This window comes from Lonchura striata, chromosome 7 (assembly GCF_046129695.1).
Source record: "Lonchura striata isolate bLonStr1 chromosome 7, bLonStr1.mat, whole genome shotgun sequence".
Lineage (NCBI taxonomy): Eukaryota > Metazoa > Chordata > Aves > Passeriformes > Estrildidae > Lonchura > Lonchura striata.
Genome location: NC_134609.1, coordinates 7,130,786 through 7,155,835, shown reverse-complemented (window position 1 = coordinate 7,155,835; position 25,050 = coordinate 7,130,786). Strand labels below are relative to the sequence as shown.

General features: G+C 37.2%; 1 protein-coding gene across 2 annotated transcripts in view; it reads left to right on the top strand.

Moving 5' to 3' along the window:
• Positions 1-25,050, top strand: part of NRG3 (neuregulin 3) — a 348,278-nt gene that overhangs the window by 235,751 nt on the left and 87,477 nt on the right. For both annotated transcript variants that reach the window (XM_021537205.2, XM_021537204.3), the window contains exon 3: positions 6,451-6,524. In XM_021537205.2, coding sequence (XP_021392880.1) covers positions 6,451-6,524 — 74 coding nt within the window. The remainder of the gene's footprint in view (positions 1-6,450; positions 6,525-25,050) is intronic.

Below are 25,050 nucleotides of genomic sequence, written 5' to 3'. Positions count from 1 at the left end.
TCTTTTTATGACCTACCTTTTAGGAAAGATGAAGAAGGCAAGACATCTATATCAGGAGAAGAATGATAATTCAGTAGTTCCAGCATAATTATGGATGAGGCATTTAAGTCAAATCCACATAACTCCTTTTCAAATGTTAAAAGCCCCATTTAGTTCAGTGGTTCCTACAGAGGATTTACTCAAGTGTCCCCATTTAGTTTCTCCAAGGCTAAAGGATCCTGAAACACTGAAGTCAACAAATTAGCTGAAAGTTTTATTATCTAAATCTGGGCAATGTCTCAGGGTTTTGTAGCTGTGACCTCTACTCTTCATGCCATCTACTCCAAAAGCATAACAGTCCTTCCCTGTTTCAGAGAGCTGCACTGACAATTTACTTACTGAAGAATACAGTGAATTGTACCAACCATAAATATGTTTTTTCCTGACTATAATTTTGCTATGATGTTTGAGTGTTTCAGCTGACCTGGTTCCACAGAAAATAATGTAAAAAACCTCCTTTCTTTACTATTCTTTGTCTACCTTTTCAAGATAATTTCCTTTCTGGTTACTTGCTCTACTTATTTTTAATAGTTATAACATTTTTAAAGAAAATTGACAGACAAGTGGGTTTCTTGATTTTCCTTCTAAATTTGGTGCTGTTCATTCTCTCAGAGTTGTACTATTTCTTTAAGGAAAGAAAAAGAAGAGGCAGATACATATCTTATTCAGTCACATAATAGATTGTAAGGTCTTAACAAAATCAAGTGGGTTAAAATCCATGGTATGAAGCTTTTATTATACAGTAAGTAGCCTCTCTGTTGTGGGGATCATCTAAAATTAACTTTTTTTGGAAAGGAAATCTGGAGGAGGGTGAGTGTCCTGGACTATTGTTCAGGCCTTCCCATCTGAAGGGATTCATGAGTATGTTCAAGAAGCAGTATGCCTTTAGCCAGTTCCTTATTGGATTCTCAGTTTGTTCTTTTTAATGCCATGCATTAATTTTACTTTAATGTAGTGCATTTTTATGTGTTTATATTGAATTTAGTTTAAATTTAATTAGTAGGTGTTAGGTTGTGCACAGCATAGACCATAGGAGTAGAACCAGAAGAAAGGAGCTTCTTCTCAGAATAGATAACACTCAAATGATCAGGACTTTTCTGCAATGTAGAAAACCTGGCTTTGAGTCTCTAGTGCTTCATTCTCACACCAAAAACTGAACGTGAATCTCCCACCTCAGGTGGGTTCCTGACCAGGAGGCTGCAAACCACTGATTTTTATGAAGGGTTCATTTTCTCTCTGGCTTTGAGCACAATGTTCTCACTTGTGATTTCGTGGCCTGATCTGAGGAGCCAAGGAAGCTTATTTTCTATTTAGACTGGCTGCATGTGTTAAATGACAAGATATCCTGTCTGGCCCTCACTGTTAAGATTAATTTTTCTTCCCTTTTGAAAAAAATCTTCACATAATAACAATTCAAATAATAAATATAAATTTCTGTGTATTGCAGTTAAGGTCATTCTCATTGCAGGCACAGAAATCTATATTTAGCTTACCTGCAGAGGAAAGGAATTATTTTTCATTGTTTACAGCACAGCCCAATGGCCTATATAATGTCATAGCTTTCTGTCATAGATTTATTGTGTAACTGACTCTGACCCAGGATAAAGAGTATTGCATTCTCTGTGTGCAAATAAATACCTGATCAAAAATTATAGACCATTAGAATATTTTTTATCATGATCTTGGGTTTCTCTCTTAGAGAGAGAATAAATAAGAGCTGCAGTATGTTCTCTTATTGGCATCTGAATCTTAGTACAGGGGGTATAATGGTGTTAGGAGAAAATCATTTGCAACTGATCCACTGAGATGGATCATTCTAATTAATATCATCTTTGAGACTGCCAATTTGCAGTTTTACAAGGGGGTGGAAATGTGTGTGGATTTGGATTCACTGCAAAAATTGAATTTCATTTTTCATAGGTACTATTAATTCCATCTTTCAAATTGGATTACTCCTGTTCATGAGACTAGAATCAGATTACAGGTTCATATAAATTAATCTTTGGGCACTGCGCTATTATGATTTTTTTTTTTTTTTAAGTCACAAATCACCTTTGGCCTAGGACATGCTTGTTTTCCTGGTGTGTAATCCTATAGCTTTCACTTCTGGTATAGTCTATCCTTGAGTTATCATGTCATTTTCAAAATTTTCATTTGAAATTTACTCACATATTTTACATTTGCCAAATTCTTTGAGAAAAACTATTTTCTGCATACTTCTTCACTTTTGGGGAAGAGGGAGAATTGTTTCCATTTCAGATGGATGGCTATCACAGAGAAGGAGGAAAGGGATGGGGATTCATAGTGTTGCCATCTTTCGTAGCCTCTGCAGTTTGCTGGTGCCACTCTCTCTCCTGCATTCTCTACCTTGCTGTCCCTTGACAAGTAAATATTTTGGCTTAATAGGGATGTGGAACTCTATATGGAAATGTTTGGGGGAAATGTAAATTGTGATAGTATTGGCTTCTTGGCCCTAAGTTTTATGTCCTACCCTAAGTCTTCTAAGTAGGTTCTCTTTCTTCCCTTTCTGCTGTCTTAAATCTATTTTATTCTTCATTTTTGTTTGTTGCAAAATTTTCCCCACCCTCACCCCCATCCACTTTAATTTTTCAAATGCATCCAACCTGAAACCTAGGAAATTGGAGTGCTGTGTTAATCTTATGAGTGACACAGTTATCTATCTGAAATCTCCTGTGGCTCCACAAGGTTGTACAAAGAAACAGTTCTGGAAAATGTCCACAGAAAGAGTCTGTGATCTCCTTGATTAGAACATACATGTATCAGTACTATTTAACATTAGCAAAAAGAATGAAATAATGAATAAAGTCTAGTTCTGTACTTACTTTTTAATACTTAGGTGCAAATGTGCTGAAGTAAAAAGGGAAGAAAGCCTTCTCACGAGGAATGAGAGATGTGTTTCTGTGTGTATGTTTTCACACAGAAGTCGTTGTGGCTGACTTCACCAAGTGCAATGCACAATGCAGTTTGTTACTGGTGACCTTAAAAAAAATCACCTGGGAAAGTACATTGCCAAAAAAAGATGTGAAGAAGACATGATGAAATAATCTTAGTTGAATTTAGCACTTATCAGTTAAGGATATGCTGTTTGCATATAAGCATTTTAGCAGTGCAGATTATCTTTACCTTGTACTTGTCTTTTCATACCGTTTAATCAGAAGGATTTAACTAATTCCATTCATGCAATACAATCCTGGTAATAATTTTGGTCTGGAGCCTAGGCAGACACACTCATTTCAATGAAAATCTGAATGCAAAATAGAGAATTCCTTTTTCATATTTACTTTGCAGAGAGGCTGCAATTAACACCATATTTAGACCCCTTTGCCATGGTGTGTGCTGGAGCCCAGGCCTGCTGATACAGTGCAGTGCTTCAGCAGAGGAGCTGTTCCTGCTGCTGGAATGGATCTCAGGCTGTCCTTTCCAGCCTTTGCTGCAGGGGTCCCACATGCACATCAGAGTTTTTGTTTGTCTACAAGCAATATCTTATCCAGTTTATTTTTCTGCTCTATTTTTTCTTTTTTATTTTTTTATAGTATCTCTAATAAACATTTGTTTGTCTCAGAATCAATTGATCATTTCTGAAACCATGAGCAGCACCTAAGCATTTCTCAAGGTTTCTCTGGTAACTCATGGCTTTCTTAATGCATCCATAAATATGTATTTGATCATTCACACTGCATATGGTGATATTGAGAGACCTCATTTGGACTTTCCTGAATTTCTGTATGTGTCACCACAGTGCTGCTCTCATAGGGTTTTCTGCAGTGGCTTGTGGTGCTTTCTTTTGTGGAGGTGTGAGCATTGTGTGTGCATATCACATCTGCCTATTTAGGAGTGTCCTAAAGATTATGGGATGCCACAACATGATCAAATTTTTCATATTGTAGCATTAAAACTGCCAAATGTATATTCTGAAATTCTTAAGGACTTAACATGTAAACGTTTGAACTTGAGTGTCAATGGCAGAGTAATTATTGGTATTATTTGTTTTCACAGATTTAAAAAAGAATTTGTTAAGGGAACTAGAAAACTTAATTTTTATCTTTGCTGAAAAACTTAATGCAGTTAAAAAAACCAAACTATGTTTGGCCATCAAGTTGTAGAATAACTGAAGCTGAAAAACCTCTCTAGGATCAGTAAATCCAACTGTTAACCCAAACCCATGTCTAAACTATGTCCCTCAGCACCACAGCTACACAGCTTTAAGTACCTCCAGGGACGCTGACTCCACCACTTCCCACAGCAGTCTATTCCAAAGCCTGACCACAGTTTCAGTAAAGAATTTTTTCCTAATACCCAATTTAACCCTTTCCTGGTGCAGTTTGAGGCTATTCCCTCTCATCCTGTCACTTCTTACCTGGGAGGAGACCAACCCCCACCTCACTGCACTCTCCTTTCAGGGACCTGTAGAGAGCAGTCAGGTCTCCTGAGCCTCCTTTTCTCTGGCTAAGCCACCACAATTCCCTCAGCCACTCCTCCTTTGTGCTCCACTCTCTTCACCAGCTCCCTTGCCCTTGTCTGGACTCACTCCAGCACCTCTTGAATCGAGGGCCACAGAACTGGGCACAGGATTCAAGGTGTAGTCTCACCACAGTAGGTATTATCTGAGTGTAAGGTTATGGTGTTACATTAAAAGATTATTCTTTGGTATATCATCCACCTCTGTACTAAATTTTGAAAGAAACACTTTCCACTTGTGGCTTGTTTTTCAGAGGTACAGGTAAGTGAAAATGTCCACACCCACTGATGAACACATGGCACAGCTCTTCCAGGAGATACCACTCTGTGACACTCTCCTCATATGCTTTTATGACCGACAGTTTAGGGTGGAGGATCTTAAGTCTGTAATATGGTATTTATAACCAAGTCAGGTCAAATGTGTGTCAAAAAGTTAATAGAAAATGCTCACAGAAAGGCAAGGATCCCCACCAGTGCAGTATGTCTACCAGCTCCTCTCAAGACTGTGAAGACTTTTTGATGTGAGGCAGCTTCTGATGTTTCCTAATCAGAGGCAAAAGATGCATGTAGCAGTGTCTGAGTATATGTGAACTACTTCAGTTTTTCTGACTAGTGGACTGTTTTAATTAATAAAACATTTTTTTTCCTTGACTGATAACTTATGACCACTGTCATGGGATCTGAATGAAACCAAACCTGAACAGTTTTTTCAAGTCAGTTATTTTATAGGTAGGAGAGTACTGGGAGGAAGTTGATCTCCAAAGCATATCTCATATCTCATATCCATCAGGGAGAAAGGCCAAAAGGGAGGTTTTGAAATATTATATGTATGGGGGTTTTAAATCTTTTTCTTACTGCAGATTTTTACTATATTTTTGTGTCTGATGGGAACACAATTTACATATTTTCTCACAAATGTTGCTAATCCCCGAGTCAATGCTGGTGAGATGCACTCCTCATTGAACCATTAATTTATAAAACCAAATGCATATTAAAAGGCAACATTTAGAGGAAGCCTGACTACAAACATTGTGAAGGAACAGATAGCTTCTTCTCCTGACATTATCACATCATTCAAGCTGCAGTTGTCAACCCTAATGAAAGGTGGTGATGCTGATTTGAGCATATTGCTTAAGTGATGTGCAAGAGCTTTGGGAGATAAGGAATCCCTGGTGCTATCATTTATAATTAAAGTGTCCATCACTTTCCTCTGAAAAACTGCTTGACAAATAAATAATTAAAGATCTGATTCTGATACACTTAGGTGAAATGAGACTTCTGAGAACAGTTCAAAAGCAGCAAATGGAATTCCTTCAAAGTAAGGCTTCAAGATAAATAATAGTATTACAATCTCAGTCAAAGCCAGTCCTTGTTTGTTGAGGCAGGAGGGTGTTCTGGTTTATGTACTTTAAAATCTAATCTTACAGGCATCTTAAACTTCCTGCTTGCAAACAATGCCTGATGATGCCTATCATTTTCTCTTTTAAGCACAGCATAAACTGGCATTAAAATTAATGGCTAGCTAACTGTTCCCTGCTTTTTCAGACAGAAAAAGATAAGTTGTCTGTCTTATGGTTCATGCAGTATGGAAGCTTTATAAAGTGCTATGTTACCTGAAGAGTTTATTTTACTTGCAAATATGCATATGTTATTCAGGTTTTTTCTTTGGTTGTTTCACTGAATTGATATTTAAAAGAATGATGTTTATTTTCATAAATAGTTTCTAAAATAATTGAAGGTTTGAAGGGAAATTTTTTGAAATACAGATTGTTTCGCCTGCTTCCATTGTGTTCCAGTAATAACCATGCTCCCACTACAGCCAAAGCAACTTGCATATTGTAGTTCTGCAAGTTGGCAGGGTTGGTTTGGTACCTTAAGATTAACCTTTTACTACCGCATGCGTATGTTTGTCATTTATCCCCTTTTCCCCAGGTGCAAAGAGGGCTACCAAGGAGTCCGCTGTGACCAATTTTTGCCGAAAACCGACTCAATCTTGTCAGATCCAAGTACGTCAAACATTTTTCTTCTCTTTGCAACCCGTGCTGGAGGCTGCCCTTGCCATGTGAGATGACCCTTTGCCTGTAGTCAGCCGGTCCCTGCTGGGCCACTGCAGCTGTGCGTTACGCGCAGCGACGCCCTGCTGGGAGGATAAACCACGTCACCCGCCCCTGCTCCTGTGAAACGTGCGCTGCTCCAGCAGGGCACGCGATTCCTTATGGTCTGGGATGATACTGTCCCTGCTTAGAGCCAAAGCATCCCTGCTTTTGACTCAGAAACACATCAAATTACATAATCTAAAAGGAAACCCGGTATAAAGTGCAAAGTGGTTCCTTCAAAAGGAAATAAATGCACATTGCATGGCACTGAAGAGATTATAATCTCCTTGGAAATAGTTTATATCAGTTTATGTGAAGGTTGATTAGTTTTTCACTTTGACAAGTGATTTGTTGTCTATTTGCATAAATAATAAAGATGTACTTTCAGGCAGTACTGTGGAGACAAAGTAACTTTCTATTACACTGGCCAGTACATGTCAGAATAACTTCTGCATAAACCTCCACTGTTTCCCTTTCTAAATTCTCTGACTAATAAACTATGCCCAAAATATTATCCAAGATGAATTTTTTTAAGGTGAATCCATTTAATTATGTTTAACTTATGTTTTTAAATGAAGTGACGTACAACAAAGGGTCATATCCAATCTCTTGTGTTTGTTCATATACCTGGAAACTGTAGCATATTAAAATCTTCTGGTTTTGGGTACTCTTTAAAATTAGATTTTAGTTGTTTTGGTTTTTTTTTGAAGAACAATGCTTGTTTTTCTAGTCGTTGTGCTTTTTAATTCATTCTCTTGTGCTTTTCCATGTGAAAATCTGTTTCTAAAGGCTCCTGTTGCTTTGTAGTTCTCTGTGTTGTGGAGCTCCCATTACAGGTTGCTTTGTGTTTGGTTTATTTTCTCCTTAGCTTGACCTTTAATGGTAAAATGCAGAGCTTGTAGTGGTACAGGCAGATTTTACCTCAGCCAAGTTTTATGTGCGTGTGTCGATATAGAAGCTGTGTATATGTCAAAGAAAAAGGTAGTTTGTATCCTAAAAGTGTGGGAAAGGACAGTTGATTAACAACAGGACAGGGTGGTTCCTGTCTGACCTGGTTTTTACAGGGGACTCTGGCTTTACTCTCTCAAGAGTAAAGGTTAAATCCATGCAGATTCGACACAAAACCCCAAAAAGACTCCCAGATTAAGCTGCATCTGACAAGAAGAAAAGCCCCATAGTGTTTATCTGGTGCAGACAATATTTATGTTTCTTTCTTTGTGTTGGTTGCACAGACTTGCTTTTCTTTATTAGAAGATGCTTACTCTGGTTGGATTCTGACTGGATTGTTTCCAGAGCATTTTTCAGCCACATGATAGTGAGGCTATGTTCTGCTGAAACATCCTTTTTATACCTTCTGAAAATAAAAATTGTTTTGTTGAGATTTTCTTTCAAAATTATATTATTTAGAGTATGTAAGGAAGGGAGGACTTTGGCTTGACATTGTCATGGATCTGCTGGACATACCTGTGGCCCAAAAGGAGCCTCTCTTTTGGCATGAATGAAGAAGGTTAACGTGAGTTAGGTACATTTCTAGTCAGTTTTGAAATTTATCTTAGATTTGAGCCTTGTCTCTTTTCAAAAGAGGAAAAGACAGGTCCAGTTCAGATCCATTTCTGTGTGCTGGCATAATGTGACATATCTCAGTGTACGTGCGTGCACATGCACTTGTTCTAAGGATGTCAAGCCTGGAAGGAAGATAATTGAACTTTCTGCTGCAGCTGGACAGCAACAACATTTTGTTCAGTAATGTAGTTATCTTCCTTCTGGTGAGAGAAAAAAAAAATTAATACCATGCTGGTAAGTAGCACTCAGCGGCAGAAATGTTTGTTATTTGCATAACCTGAGGAGTGTAAAAAGTATTTGACACATTAGTCAAGCACAGTATTATCATCTTCAAAGACTCTGGGTTTGCACTGCCAAAACTTAGGTTTGTGTTTGGATTAGAAAGAGAATGGCTGAAGGGTGAATTTGGAGGTAGCTTCAGAAAGAAGCAATTTTTTAAATGCAACAGTAAATTTCTGAAAGCTGAAATAAGCAATGAGGGCTCTTTTGTCTGGGCTGCACATTGCCAGCGCTGGTTGATGTCAATCAAGCTTTTTGAACAAGTCCAGCACATTTAAGTTTCATGGCATTGCTTAGGCTGTTCCTGATGGGGAATGTGCTGTTGATGATGTATCTGCTAACATTTAGCTTGAGTAACGAGGGATCCCCTGTCAAATATTGGCAATGTTATCCAATACTTTTGTAGAATAAATGCATTCTTTCCTAGAAGAATAAAAGTGGGCTGGAAAGCTTATAGGTCACCAGGCCATACTCCTGCTGTTGCAGTCAACCCCATCATGTAATTTCTTCAGTAACCTGATCATACTTCACTTGTAATCAGTATAAACCAGCCACCAGAAACAGGGTTTATTTAGCATCCCTGCTCTGAGCATTTCAAGACTTTTCATCTTCCAGACAAAAATTTTGTCAAAATGTGTCAATTCTGTGTTTCATTAAAATGCTTCATTTCAACTTTGATTTTTTTTTTCCTCTTGGTTTCCATGTTGTTATGCTTGAGTTTTGTTAAAATGGCTTTTTCAAATGTCATAAGTCTTCTTCCTACTGAGTGAGCTATAGCCTGTGGTCTTGTAACACTTTAACCTGTGACAACGTGGCACACATGTTTCTCTTTTAATCTCATCAAAGAGAAACCTGCAAGTGTCATATCTGGAACCTGCAGTTGCTCATTCTTAGATTACTGTAGCAAAAGATCAAACTCCCTCTTCTGGGAAGACTGGGACTGTAGATAAGGAAAACAACTATAGCTAGGCTACAAATAAAAAAATGTTTTTTCAAAAAATGTACTAAACACCCCCCATCCCTGACTAATGTCCTCAAAATAAAAACATAAAGCTCCCCAAGAAAATGAGCAAAAATCTTAAACATTTTATTTTTTATTCCCCCTACTTAGTTTTGTATATGTAAGACCACAGGATGATTTATGTTGAAAGAGAAGTCAGGAGAACTCAGGAAGTTCAGCTTCCTACTTTAAGTAGAGCTGGCTTTGAAGTCTGTGCTACTGCACTGGACACCACAAAGGTTTTTGCAAAGGGATTCTTATCAAATAGAGGATAAGGAGAATCACCATTGTGAAATATCTTTAAAATATGTTTCCAAATAATTTGAATACATAAAATGAAACTTGTGCCCCTCACTGAATAACTGATTTTCTAGGTAATTTTTTAATCAATTCTACTTAACCTTTCTGAATTTGTCAAATTTCCTACTGAATTTCCTTTTTGTTCTCCTATTTTGATTTCTAGAAGGCATAGGAGAAAATAAGATTTTGCTGTTGGAAAGACTTCAAAGGTTGCATGGAAATAGGGGCAGTTAGAAGTGGGAGACTACCCAGAGGTGGATATCTGAGTTTTGTGGAGGAGATTTAACATGGGACTTACTTAATCCTAAAAAGAACTTTTAAATTGTAGACCCAAGTCTGAATTTTGTGGCTTAACTTAGTCTTAAAAAGAAAAGGTTTTAAGCCCCTCTGCATTAATTATTTATTTTGTTCAAGACTTTTTTTGCTCATATGAATAGAGAGGTTGTTGATCAGGCTTCTTTTATAGTGGCTGTCATTTTATGCTGTTTTATCAAACTAATGGCAGAGTGCCACACTGTGTGTTCAGAAAAAATATTAATGTTGCTCTAGGATGTTAAGCTTTTACAAAAATTAAATAATCAAAAGGTGGTATTTTATTGGCTTGTAAAATTAAGTTTAAAGAGCTAAAGATGTGGTGACTACAGTCAAGGGAAGTCCCCAAAAATGACAAGAAGTCCCCAGAAGATCTGTTAGCCTCCATGAAGTGGATCTGATATTTCTCTCAACTGCAGTCTCTATATAAAGGTGTATAACCAGAATTCCTCCGGTTCAAATGCATCACAAATTAACCTAGATTAGTCCTAATGCATTAATGAATTGAAAGGAAGGAATTGCCTTAACTGAAATAGTAAAAAAGAAGAAAAGCAACACAGTGTCTCCAGAAGTTTCAATGAGTTTAACTGTACGTGAGAAAAGATGCCTCAAATGACAGACAGGCTGAGGAATATGAAACATCAGCAAGGTAAAATAAGGAAAGATATCCCTCAGGCAATGAGGGACATGTTTTCCCTCCTTTTTGATCATCAGGCATGTAAAGACCTTGGGATATGATCAATAAAAGAAGATGCATTTTCAAATCTGAGTTGTATGGAAGCTGTAAAATTTGACTTTTTGTGAATAGTATGAAATGTCTTGATTTGTTTTGTTTTCTTTTCCTTAAAATAAGAGCTTAGGCTTTATTCTGCAAAGCTGGAATGGAATGTTCCAAAGCAGAGATGCGACATTAACAAAGCTTCAGTAAAAGTGTTCACCGGTGATAACTGGAAGTGTGAATGTGTTTGTTATCAGAATGTCCTGAAACATTCAAGTCAAAGAGAGATTAATTGAAGTCACAGGTTTGCCACTAATGCCATGGGCAAAGAAAATCACTACCAGTTTTGATAAGGTTATTTCTTACAATCCTAAACACAAAATTTAAATTCATAGGAAACACCTAATAATATTTGATTCCATGGATAAGCTAACTGTGACTTGTCCAGAATGTGTAGTGTAGATTTTTTTGAGTAACTTTTTTTAATTTCTTGTTTTCTCTGTCAGTGATGCAAAATAATTTTTTTTAAAATCAGGGTATTGATCAGGAAATGCTCATTTTTCTAATGAGGGGGGAGTATTGCGAGTTCTTTTGTCTTCTAAATTTGTATTGCTCTTCTCAAGTCAAAACAGAAAAAAGTGCACTAGTGCATGCTGTTGCCAAATATTAAGCTGAATTTCTTTCATGACTTTTGTGTGCAATAACAGAGCTGGTTTTTCCCTACTTTCTTTGAATTACCAGTCCTTTTAGAAAAGAAAAAACAAAAAGGCAGTGGGTTTGCACAACTACTCCCCATACCTTTTGGCTTTCTTTCTGGAAATATTAGTAAGGGGATTACAGTTTATTTCCATTCAATTCAGTTTTAAATTATATGTCAGCCTTTATTAAATTCATATGGATCTTTATTTAGGAATTAGTGGAAATAACATTGAAATAAAAAGTTATAGATGTTTATTTGGAAAAAGAGAAAAATTCAATCTGAATTAGACCAAAAATCTTATATTAGTTTTAAAGAAGCATTAGTTCCTTATTCTTCTCTTCTCCTGGAAGACAAGAATGTATTGCCATCTGGTTACTTAACATTGTTTTACCTTCAAAACTTTTAATTTGCAGTATTCAATTATGTCTGGTTTTGCCACGGCTTTTACACCATAGATGGTCTTCTGGAATTCAGCTTGTGCAGGCTGCATCTCTGTAGGCATTCTTACAAAGAGGCTGGAATCAGGGAAGTGCAGTATCTTTGGCAGCAGGGAAGAAAACTCTAAACAAACCTCAAAACCACTTGTTTCCTTCTTCTTTAAAAATTGCATGTATGTGGAAGGATAATAATGAAATTGAATGAGTCATTTTATATGGAGTCAATACAAATCCCAAGGAAGATACAAAATGGGATCTCTAGCAATGCAAATCCCAGCCAACAACTCCTCCTAGCCCTCTTACAAACACACTATGATTTCCTAAATCCGCTGTTGGCCATTTCGTGGCTGTGCAAGTACAAATATAGTTGAAGTCTATGTTCTGTGACACCCTGGAAGCCCCTTATTTTGACTGTTCCCCCAAGTAACTAACTCTTCTGGCTTGTGTACTCTCACTACTGACAATATGTTACTGTTGGTGTCAATCTCCCACCGTCTTTCAGAAGGACTTCCCTGATTTTGCCTGGATGAATAAGGTGAAGTCAATCAATGTCTTGTCAGATCACATTTTCGAACCTCCTAAGAGGAAAATTCAGCACTGTCGTGGCCATAGTTCATGTTCAGGGAGATAAGTGTAAGGAAAGATAGGCCATCATGAAATGACATTTAGGAGAATTGCACAAAATATGACTCTAACTTCACTGAAAAGCATCCTTTTTTTTTGGGTTCTTGTCTTTGTAAATTAGCTACTCAGTTGCCCAAGAGGATCTTACTTTAGCAATACTATTTCACTTTACATCACAATTCTGATGTTGAATTCTTCATGGTTGGTTGAGATGCCATGGTATAGATTTCTTTAAGATGTTGTTGCCTGCTGCAGGAGCTAGTAAGGACACATGGAGAAAAGAGATGGATTTTGGATTTCTCTTATTGGCAGTTAATCCTATGTCTTTGAAAGTGTCTGTGTTAAATCTAAGTCTGAATTGAATGTTTTGCCATCTCCTATGAGTGGTTCTGCATTAAATGATTCTAGTAAAAGATGCAGTAGTGTGGGGGCAGGTGCTGTGGGGCTCCTCATATTGTGATCTGTCCAGAGTACAGTTTTATGACTGTAAGTAATGAACAGCAGGAAGATTAATTCTGCACTGCACAAGCACAAAGCTCAGGATCAGTCCAATACACACTCTTTTGAGAGTGAAAACATTAAGAGGCTCATATGTGAGAGCTAAAATTTCTTCCAAGAGGATTTGTGCTGAGTGTTCTGATCACTTTTTCAAAATGAATACCTCAGAAGAGCCTCTGTGCTCTTAGCTGATCTTCACTCTTTGCATTAAGTCCTTACTCCACTACAAGGATGCTCATTAGTGCACTTATTCTTGTTAGACTTTTGACTTTGCTTAGAGCTTCTGTCAGTCTTTATTCAGCTAATTTGAACAATCTCTGCTCATGACAGAAAACCAGGAATAAGTATCATTCAAAGTTAAAGTAGTGAGTGCTCTGTGTTGCTGTGAAGACCAGATTCTGAGAGGGCAATGTATGTATGTACATACTTGCCTACAATAATGGCAATCTTACTGAAAATATTATGGGTCAGTATTACTATGAGTTTGATTACCACATCAAAATTATAAACTTTTGCTAAGAATGAAAACAGCACTGAGAATCCTGAAAGCATTTCCAGGCTCATTGCTTAGGCCCAACATAAAACACATCTAGCAACAGGGAATAGCCACTTCTGTTTAAAACTTTACTGTGCAAACCCAGAAATTTATGTAGCTATTATTTCCCAGATCAGAAAGATCAAGTGATAGAATCTTGATCTCACTGGGACTGGAAACATTTGTTAATGAATCCTTTTAGATGGCATTGTCCTCACATGACTTTTATGCCATGTATGACTACTATTTTCTAGTGGGTTTTGTATCAACCATTTGGGAGTCAAAACTGCCAGCCATGAGCACATGTATTCCTATTATTCAGTGATAAATTTGCTCACGGCAGGAATTTCTAAAGACAAACTAGATCAGTGTTGTCACAGAAGCCAACCAAAGACAGACTTGATGAGACTCTTTGGAGGACCAGATTCACTTCCAGCCTTTTCAGCAGCACCCTGCCTCAGGGGTCCTGGCTCTTTGCTCTCACTGCAAGTACCCCTTTGCTCTAGAGGGAAAAGTACAATTGTTTGCTGCCATCAACAGTCACAGGTTAATAAGGGGCCTGGGAAACAGAAAGCTCTTTTCTCTTACAGAGGAACAGTGACAAAACACAGAACAAGTAACAGCCAAAGCCCTCCCTGCCATTGTCCATTCATTGCCTTTCTGCAAGTAATTCTGCTCTTTGTCCCTGTCTTCCTCAACCACTTTAACCCCTCAGGAGACTTAGCAAGAGGAGATTTGAGTGTATTTCATATGTTGCTAAGATACCAGATTGTTTGGTTTTTAATCTTTTACCTTCTATCCCAACATAACTACTTTATGTCCCTCCCCATTTGTGAGGGGCTTTTTCCTTCTGAATTATATTTCTATTAGTGAGTCATCTCTCTTTGCTAGTCTTTCCTTCCACTCAGTATTTGCCATGTGCTTTTCTGTGATTCCTTCCCACACTGTCATTGCACGTGGCCTTTACTCCCTCTTTGACACCAAGATTTGACTCCTCTGCTTCCAATATTCCAGATAAATGTCTTAATCACAAATAGCTTTTTACAGGCTGACTGGTCTGTCTCATTTAGGCTTCCCTTTCTTCTTTTTCTAAAATGTTTATTTTTGTTCCATAATGGAATAAAAATTACATAATTTACAGTTTAATTTTGTATCCAAAATGTTCTTTAAATGTTTACAATGAACAGATGCCCACATTTCATTTTGTTTCCAAAGGAGTTAGCTACAATTATCTCTGAAGATACAGGGAGAGGTTAATACCTAATGCTTATCAGGAGAAAATATCTACCGTGTGGGCTGCTTCTGAAAAGCAGCATCTAAATTTAACTTGGATTCTTGTTTTGTTTGCTTTTAGTAAAACTGATTTTTTTTCTTGAAAAAAAAGGTTGCATTTTCAATACAGACTGGTTTTATGTGTCTCGACAGTGCTTTTTTTGTGAAAGCTTTTTCAGGTTCAGAAGGAGCCTTATCTGGTACAGGAAAAAAAGCCCGGGATTATCAGAGAACAGAATACTTGTCCATGACAGGTGAAAGGTTCAAGTCCTTGACCTGATTTTGCTCTCCTGCAGGTGAATGCCTAGATCACAGCACAGAAAAAGGAAGTGGGTCAGTCAGTGTCTTTTTTTGTGTTTGTGGTTGTAGATTTTTTTCCTTTTTTAACATGTTTCTGCTATTTCTTAGCCAGCTCTAGTGGTGAATCGGTAAACTTGAAATTTCTACTGTAGTGAAATGCGTATTTTTACAGTATAGCCCTACCCTAGACAAAACACAACACAGAATTTTGCTTTAATGTCCATCTGTATTATAGAAGGTGCTAGAGTTTACAAAATCTAAGATACTGACATAGGTCTCAATTTTGAAATAAAATTACTGGTGGGTGTCATTGCTCAAGATAAATACTCAAATAAAAGATACTGAGCAGATTTGAAGCATCCAGCTGAATTATTTGCATTAATTTGTGGTTTGCATCATAAATTTGCTATTTTCTTGATAATGAGATGACCTAGTGCATTTTCTCTCTGGATTTAATGAGTCCTTCTGAAAAGACTTTTTCTAGAAGCTGAGCAGCTCTAATGTGGGAGCCTGGCTCTTGCTGATGGAGGATCTATTCCTGAATGGCTCCACCTGTATCTGGCAGGCAATGCAGTGCACTGATGGGGGAAGAGTGTCCTTTTGAAGGAGCTTGTTGGTGTGTGGAGATTAGCAATTGTAAATATAAATATGTATATATGGTAATATGTATAAAAGCAAAAGGTATTTTTGTTTCTGTGAAGACTTCGTGTTCCAGTCTGAGCTAGCTGTCTTTGACAGTTTGGTCTCCTATTAATGCCATATTAATTTACTGTCTTTTTCAGTCTCCACATTTTAAGCAATCATTGTGGTCAGGATTTGTTTAGTGTTCAGTAAATATTCAAATATTTAAATGCTTTTAAAGCCTTAAAATACAATCAGTACACTTCTGGAGAAAAGGTTACTTATTTCAGAGGAACTGGGTTAAGCCATATGTATAGCTGTCTGGGGAACTCCAAGTAAAAATGCTACTCACCAATGCCATTCTCAGTAATTTATTATTCATTTTATTGGCATTGGAAGTATGGTGAGTACAGCCTGGGGAAAAGGGAGCTCAGGAGGGACCTTTTCACTCTCTACAACTTCCTGAATGGAGGCTATAGACAGGTGGGGTTGGTCTCTTCTTCCAAGTAACAAGTGACAGCACAAGAGGAAATGGCCTCTGTTGTGACAGGGGAGGTTTAGGTTGGTTTAGGGTGGTCAGGCTGTCCAGGGAAGTGGTGGACTCACCAGCCCTGGAGGTATTGAAAAGGCATCTGGAGAGGTGGCACTTGGGGACATGGTGTAGCAGTGGCTTTGTCAGCATTGGGTTCAGTGGTTGGACTCGATCTTGGGTGTCTTTTCCAAACTACACATTTTTGTGATTGTGAGATTCTGAGGGTCAATGTTACTACATGAGTTTGTGAGCAGAAGATAACAAGCTGGGCCAACTTGGGGTGGTGATAAGAACACTTCCTTAAGGTGTCAACAGCTAAATATAGAGATACATCTGCTTGGGGAGATCATGACCCATTTCACTTGGTTCTTGCTTTATGAGCTTTTTTGCCTTTGAAGGTACATTCAGGGTAACCTATCGCTCCCTCCAGGACTTCTGCTTTCCTCAGTCCTGTGTTAGTCAAAAAGCTCTTATCAGAATTTGTTGCAGGAAATGCAGGAAAAGCTCTGCCTGATTTTTTCATACCACCCTGCAGATCTATGAATAAATATAATCTTAACTTTCCTGTGTAATAAATGGACAAGATGTATTTTCCTGCTCCATCAGAGGCTAATTAGAATATGGCAAATTAAGAAAAAGCCAAATTTAGATTTTATAAGGTGATACTTAGAGAAGATTAAGTCTTCTAACTATTTAGGAAGCCCCAGTAAGACAGCCTGAGAAAGACTCAAAGTCATAGCTGCTCACTGTCTGTCTGCCCCTTAGTACAGGGAAACTACTCAGTATCTGCTAGGGCAGATCTGCACTGAGAGCAGGGACATCAACCCTGCTGTGTTGGCAAAACATCACAAATCCTGAAATGCTCAGCTGAACTCAGTGAGCTGGAAGCATCACGAAGCTGACTGCTGGAATTCAGCATGTATGAAAATGAAATTATGTTTCTATTCCTTTTTTATTTTTAACCATAAGAGAAAACTAAAAAAGAAAAGGAAGATGGCAAGAAAACTTTCATATATATAAAAATTTAGACTATATATATATGTATTTAGTCTTCGATTAAGTTGAACTAGACCTTACTTAGGTTGTTAATTTGGAATGCTTTAAGTGTATCTCAAGTGAATGAAATAATGCAACAATAGCAAGCTGCTTCTTGGATCAATAGTGCTCAGTATTTATAAAATATTTCTAAAATTCAACAGAATTTTTATAGTTAACCTCTTATTCTTATGTTACACAAAATCCAAATCTTTCTACACCTTCCTGCTGCACAGCATCTTCAAGATGGACAAGGCAGATGAGATTTTTAAAAAAGTGCTTTTGTGGGAGTTTTTTTCATTGTTTTAAAGTTTTTTTCTATATACTGTGCAATTTTTGCTCAAGTGAAGAGACTTGCTAAAGTGAATTCTAAATGAGTTTTTGCTTTCCCAGAATGAGACCTCAAAGTTTCCTGTATGTTTTAGCTTCCCAGCTGAGTTTGTCCTGAAAATGAAAATTCCTGAAGCTTTAAGTCAGAATTAGATTTACTAAGATGAGAATGAAACTTATTCAAACCTTAAAATAAAAATTACTCATGTTTAGAGGGGTCAAAAATAAAAAGGCATTAAAAGAGGCTTGATCTTCCCTGCCTTCCAGTCATGACCCTAAATCAAGTGGTTTGGAACAACCAGGCTGAATTCTTCCCATTTTGATCTTATATATAAAAATGCTCCTTCTTATATGCTGACATAAACCAAAATTTTTAGTAGTCACAGCTCATCTTTACAATATGCTTTACTTCCAACAACCCTTCATTGGCTGACAAGTCGCCTGTCAGAGCTTCAATCCTTAGAATTACTCCACTAAAATCACTCCAAAGTTTCTCTAGTTTGATTAATCTTGAGTATCATCTACACATTTTTCACTGAAAAAATGTGTCTACTCTGCTTAATGAAAATTGGTCAGTTTTAGGGACAAAACCTAATGCATATAATTTGGAATCCTTTGCCAACATCTACATGTGCTGAAAACCATTTACAGTTGATTGCCAGGGGAGAATTTGAATAAATTTGTTGTAAGGGATAGGAAGTGCACACTGAAAATTTATGACATGTACCTTCTGTTCTAGCTGCTGTGGGCTTCTGCTTTTTCTCTACAGTCAGTGCCTCATTACAACATAGCACTGTCCTCAACCCAAAATACAGGAAGAACAATATGAATGTAATTCACACCTATAATATCCTTCAGTGCCTACAGAGATTGTTGCTGACAAATAGTTTGGAGAGCAGGATGGCAGATGGCCTGTCTGAGCAGAAGAAAGAGCAGCAGCAAAGGAAATATTGGCAAGTGTGATAGTAAAGTTTAAAAAGTGGTAAATGGAGCTGCGTAGTGGGCATTACCAAAGAGATTCTTCTGTTTGGAGTTTGGAAAAATTTGTGATTAGAAAATGAATTAATATTACTGCCTAACCATATCACATTTTATTCTTTATACAAAATCCCATACCAGCAGATTATATGTGGTAGTAGTTAAATATTTCAGCACTCCATGGTTGGCTCAAAAAACCTCAAAACCAAGTTGGGGAATACAAGATGTGGTTTAGATGAGTTTTGTGAGGTTTTAATTGTGTAAGAGTGGCGAGCAGCATGGGGGGGAAGGCCAGGAGGAGCAGGTGGAAAACCATTCTCAGTGTGATGGATGTGAACTAACTCGGTGTTCAGGTCTGCGGGGCCCTGGCTGCTGTTGCTGCCTTGGGCTCACGGTCAGGATCTGGCTCCGAGGTCAGGCATATTGCTGAGCAGGGACTTTGGGATTCTCTGAGGTTTGCTGAGTGCCTTAAATTGCTGGCCATAAAAAGCTAGAAGTGAAAGAAAAGTTAGAACAGACATCGATGCGCTGGAATGTTAATCCCTAGGTGATGACCACAGGGTGCCCTGATTTGTACCTGCTCTTCCCTAGGGCAAGGTAAATGCCATTTACTGCCAGAGTTGTTAATGAGAGCTCTGTTCAGACAAGGCTGGCTTTTGGTACAGATTCTCAATCAAGAATTCAATTCGGAGCTCTCCTCTATAACATTATTTTTATTTCAGTGGTTTTGATTGATAAAGACTAAAAGGCAACTGCATGAAGTTGTCAGGTTTGAGTGGGACTGCTTCGGTCATTTATTTTGGTCTCTTGTTCATGACAAAAAAGGCATCTACAGAGGGGTTTTCTTTTGGGCGGGATGTGGTATTTACACTGTAAAAATGAGGTGTCAGAGTAAGTGAAGTGACTGGGAAGCAGCAGTGTGTGCATCCTGCAGCAGTGATGGTGTATACGAACTGAGGATGTTTTGTGTGCAGTGTGCTGAGATTCTGACATTGATACATATCTGGGTTTTTATTGTTGCACAAGCTGACTGACGCAGTAGCTGCCTTTTTATTGACAGCAATTCAGAAGAATGGCTATTCTTTTCTGCTTTAACACACGTTGGCTTAGAAAACAAATTGTGTGACATACTTTGGTCAAGGAGAAAAGTACTACATTATCCCTGTCAGTACTGGGAAATGCATAATGTATTTTTCTGAAGAAGCTGGTCTAGCTGAGGAATTTTATTTTGTTTTACATTTATCTGTAGACTTGAATCTTTTGTCCAGCAGTTTGAGAGACTGATGCAACTGCTGTTTGATATGCAACCAAATGTACTCTTGTATTTTGCACTTGTGTTTTTATCCATAAATCTCTCAAGCTTTAGGTAGTAGCAGCTGCACCAGTATTTGAATGTAAAATGTGTCTGCTCCATAAGAATGCAAAATCTCACACACAAAAGTAAAAAGTAAAGAGAAAGTGCAAAATTATTAGAGGAGTTTTGGCACCTGTCCATATTTAATAATATGTAGGCTTCTATATGTCCTAAGTAATTTTTTTTAAATTATAAAATGATACTTGGACTGTGTGAAAATTAACTTCTTAATGCCTCTGAAATACCCAGAAATAAAGCAATGGCTGCTGTACATTTTCATACATACTTTTAGGGCTGGGAGGTCTGTCTTTCTCTTTTGAATCCCAAGTGATATTTTTGGTTTGGTTATCTTGGTAGTGGATAGGATATCTGAGAACAAACACAGGACTGGAAAGCTGGTAATGGATAGAAGGTAAGGTGAAAATTCTTGGTGAGATAGCAGCTGTTTGTATCTGATTCCCTGTCCAGCATCTTGTTGGCACAAGAAGAGGGACTATTACTGGAAGATTTTATAGATCTATTTGACCCCCAAAAGTATGCAGAATTTTCCTGGAATCTGTCCTTAAATTACATATGTGCATTGAGACTGTTTCTGAGTTCAAATCCTGCAAATGGGACAGAGTCCAGACCCCAACCAACCCTATACAGAAATTCTCATGAGACATCTGTCCTATCAAACTTATCATGTTAGCTACTTTTTGGCCATTTTCAGCATAGGCAATCTGGAAAATAAACTTGTATCTTTCATCTGGCAGGGTAACTTACAGGCTTTTCCTAGTTTGAGTATACAAGGAAAATTAGGAGACTGAGAAATGAGCACAGCAGAGAAAATGAGGGCTGTCAGTGTATAAATATAAGTGTTGCTGCAAAGCACTGGATATGCAGTGTCCCATAAATTAGATGCTTATTGCTAATTGCCATTGACAGTACTTTTAAATTACTATACCAGCTTTCTGACTATATTATATTAGTTTTAATACTCTAATTTCTGATTTGACTAATTAATTTGGTGCTGCAAAGATATTTTATGAAGTTTTAATTTACTCACAATAAATTTATTTCATGTGCAGCTGTATGACTTTCCAGGATCATTTCTGCAGTTCACTGTGTGCTGTGCTGTCCTGTGGCTGAATGAGGAAATTCCCATGCAAATTGGAAGTTATGTAGGTCAGGTTGTAGAAGCAGTTTAGCTGCAGCAGCACAGAGCTCAGCAAAAGCCAATTAATTTGCCTCCTGTATAAATACTGGCATGCCTGCCCCTCTCCCTAAAGAAGAAAAGCAATTTTGTCTGTCTTCCACCCTCACAGGTGGAACTCTCACAGGTACCTTTTCAACATCATTTACATGTATTATTCACAGCCCAGTTTCTTTACAGCCTGTCCTCATTGCATTATTCTGGTCTGGTTTGAGTGTATTAGAAATCTAATGACAAAAACACAAAGTTCAAGGTCACAGAGGGTGTTTTGGCCCATGAGAATATCTTCAAAAGTAAATAAAGAATAAATCTAGAGCATAATGAATCTGCAGAACTTTTATCACCATGAAATCACTTCAGGAAAAGAACTGGGTTGCGGTTGCTGTCTTCTAGAAACTTGTCTGTGAGTGTGTTAAACTTCCCTAATAAGCTTTTTTCATTATTGTCTAATTAAGTAAATTTCTCTGTTCTCTTATTGCACTTATGCTCTCAAAGCTCCTTTTAGTATCTGTGTTCAACATGCCCTTTAAGACATGTTTGCTTGATTTTCTAGTCTTCCATGCAAGTCTCCCTTCTGCATCATCTGTTAAAATTAAGACTTTGTGTCTATTGCATATAATAATAAAATTAGTTTTGACCCAAGGGCTTAGCCAGAACTGAACCTTCTGTGAAATTAGCAGTTAGGAAAACAAGCTGGCAATACTTGGATGTCTTTGATGCAGTTATGGTTACAAAAGAAGGAGCAAATTCTCCTATTTGAACAGAAGTAAGTTGTTCACAACTCCAGCACTAAAGCTGACAGGGAGGTGCCTTTGTCATCATTTTTTCCTAGGCTTATACTCTGTCATATTGATCTCACTCTCCCCTTAAGTGAAAAAAACAACCAGAATAGTTTTCTAACCCATTTGTCTGCCTCTTTTTTTATGTGCCATATATCTGGGCTAAAATATAATGCTTTATTTAATCTGGTCATTTTAAAAAAGCCTATTAACGTCACCAAATCTTACAGTTGTGCTCTCAGAAGGGCAAAATCTCTCAGTATCTGTGTCACTGCTGATTGATTTCCTTAATACACTTTGCACAGCTGTAGCAAATTACTATTTTTTTTCCTAACTCACACTTTGTAAATGCTCACATGCTAGTAAATGCTCTTGAAAAAAATCACTGAGAGCTCTGTGGAAGTTGCTATTGTAATAATTGCAACCAGTTGTATAAAATTATGCTGTCATGCTGTCTTTTCCAATTAAACTTATAACATTTTCGTATGGGATTTAAAAATCTATATAGTAAATTGGAGGGAATGGGTCCTTGACATTTCTATTAAAAGGCAAATTATATTTCTTCATGGCATAACTTGAGAAAAAAAAAATGTAACCAGTCAGCCTTTTTTTCTAAGATTAAAATGAACTAAAATACACAATTTAACAGTGAACTGCAGTCCAGAACAACTGCAAGGATTGTACCTTTCCATCACAAATAGCATCTTTCCCAGCTGCATGAAGCCCTCCCTTCCACACAGCAGCGTGATGTGCTTTACCTGCTGTACCAGCACCTCCTGCTGCCCAGTGCTGAGTGCCTTCCCCTTCTGCTTCCTTACCACTCCAAGCAAGAGTGGGACAGTGGCTGACAGGGCCAGGCACAAGGTGTGGGATCCATTCTCACGTTTAACTGTTCCTCCCTGAAGCAGGGGTGAGGCTGTGGTAGAGCACAGCATCCTGACTGAAACTTTTGCAGACGCTTAAAATGCCACTGCCACCTTCCTCCTGCTGGCATGGGTAAAAAACTGGGAAGCCACGTTCCAATATGTGGGATTTTGTACAAAGAGAAACAGGACCTAAAGAGAGAACAGGCTGAATTCAATGGCCATGGGCAGAGGAAACAGAAATTGTCACAACCTAGGAAAAGCAATGAATGGGATACAAAGCTGTAGCATTATGTAACATTAACTTAGCTCAGATGGATGCTAATTAATCGCATTCATCTTACTCATCATGGTGGAGTTTGTTTTGTATTATTATTATTATGGTTAGTTTTCCTGTGTAGTCTACATGTATTTTATTTAGTAGTGTCCAGTTAGATGTGATGTATTTTTAATGAATGCATTTCATAGAAATAGTCTGCTCTCCCCATCCCAGTTCTGGGGATTTCCAAAGGCAGAAACTGGGAAGAGTGATGTTTAGTTTGCTCAAGAGAGAAACATTTATCCTCAAAATGGCAGTTTCTTTAGAAAATGTTTATAAACAGTGTAAATGTTTTGTTTTGGTTTACTTGGTTATTTTGCCCTGCAGTGTGTTTAATTTTGTTAAAAGCAGCCTAATGGGCTGTAAAAAAATGAAAATGTGCAATGGCAGAGCAGCTAATCAGGCTCCATCACAGTGACACTGACTTCAAGTCAGGAAGACTAGGGCTGTGTGCCTTTTCTTACGGCATTTGTCATATCTGTCTGTCTTCAGACATTTGTTAGAGATTCGTAGATGACTCTAGCACTGACTGAGATTATCTTCTAGGAAGAAGGTTCATGTTGCAGACCTAACTCATATTAATTCTTCAGCAAGCATTTCTTCAGGTACTGTGACTGTTGTTAGGCAAGTATTTACCAACTCTCGTGTAATTACTCTGCATATATTTAAACTTGCTGCAATTGCAGACTGAACAGCAAAGAGAAGTCAGCAAGACACCAAAATTTCTATTGTAAGTTGTCCAAGCAATTTAAGCAGCATTAGAAAAACTAACAAAAAGAAAAAAAAGAGAGAAATAAAAATGTATTTGTGTTATAATGTCTGTGCAGCAGTGTTAAGCACCTACACAAAAGAGAGAGAAAAGCACAGCATATGATTGCATTTCTTGTATGGCTATGTGTGTACATAACCTGTAATTACCACAACGTGATTGTTTAAAAAGTTGCTTTCAGAAGAGCAATCTTAAGACTTCTGTCTTGAATTTTATATTCCTTTCTAAAACCAAAATATTTTTATTCTAAAAATTGTTCCTCAGTGCAGATCTTGGTTATAGGAAAGAGATTTTAAACTGTTTTGATTTACTTTATCTGTAAGTTGTCACACAAATATGACAGGAACACATTTTCTCTTTTACATTCTCTCTGGTTCATAATTCGAGATAAAATCTATTTATTGGGGGAGAAATTTCCTTCGTAGGCAGAAGGGTGATGGAATTTAGGTTTGGTTTAGGGATTTTGTGTGGCGGGAATTTTTTTTTTTTTTTTTTGATTTGTGTTTTTAAAGAAATATTTAGTAGTTTTTTGTTGTTTGGTTTTAAGGTAGTTTATCGTAAGTTATTTAAAAGATTGGTTTTTTGGGTTACTGTGGATTGGTTAGTACTTTAGGTAGAGGTATATATACCTTTGACTTTTTTTGGTTTTTTGATTTTTTTTTTTTGTTGTTATTTTTTATATGGTATATTATGTGATAAATGTTTATAGTTTTTTTAATACTTACATTAAATGGTGTTTTTTATTCTAAATTAATTTTTAAGTGTTAATATTACTAAAAATATGGAGGTAAGGAAGAAGAAAGAGGAAGGATAGGAGTGGTTAATTTTTTTTTATTTTAAAATTCTTGATTTTTTATGTATAAAGTAAAAACTTTTTTGTATATGTGTTAAAATTATCTTGTTTAATATTAATTTTTTTATTATTTTGTAACTATTTTTATTATAAACTTTTTTATTTAAACTTTTGTGACTTTTTTTTTTTGCAAAGTTGGTAAATTATTTTATGGCTTAAACTTAAAATTATAGTTGTTTTTAGCTACCTTCTAGGGTCTTAAATGCTTTTGACTGGGGCCTGGAACCTCTAAAAATGTCTGAGGGACATTCTGAGTTCCAACAGAAGGGT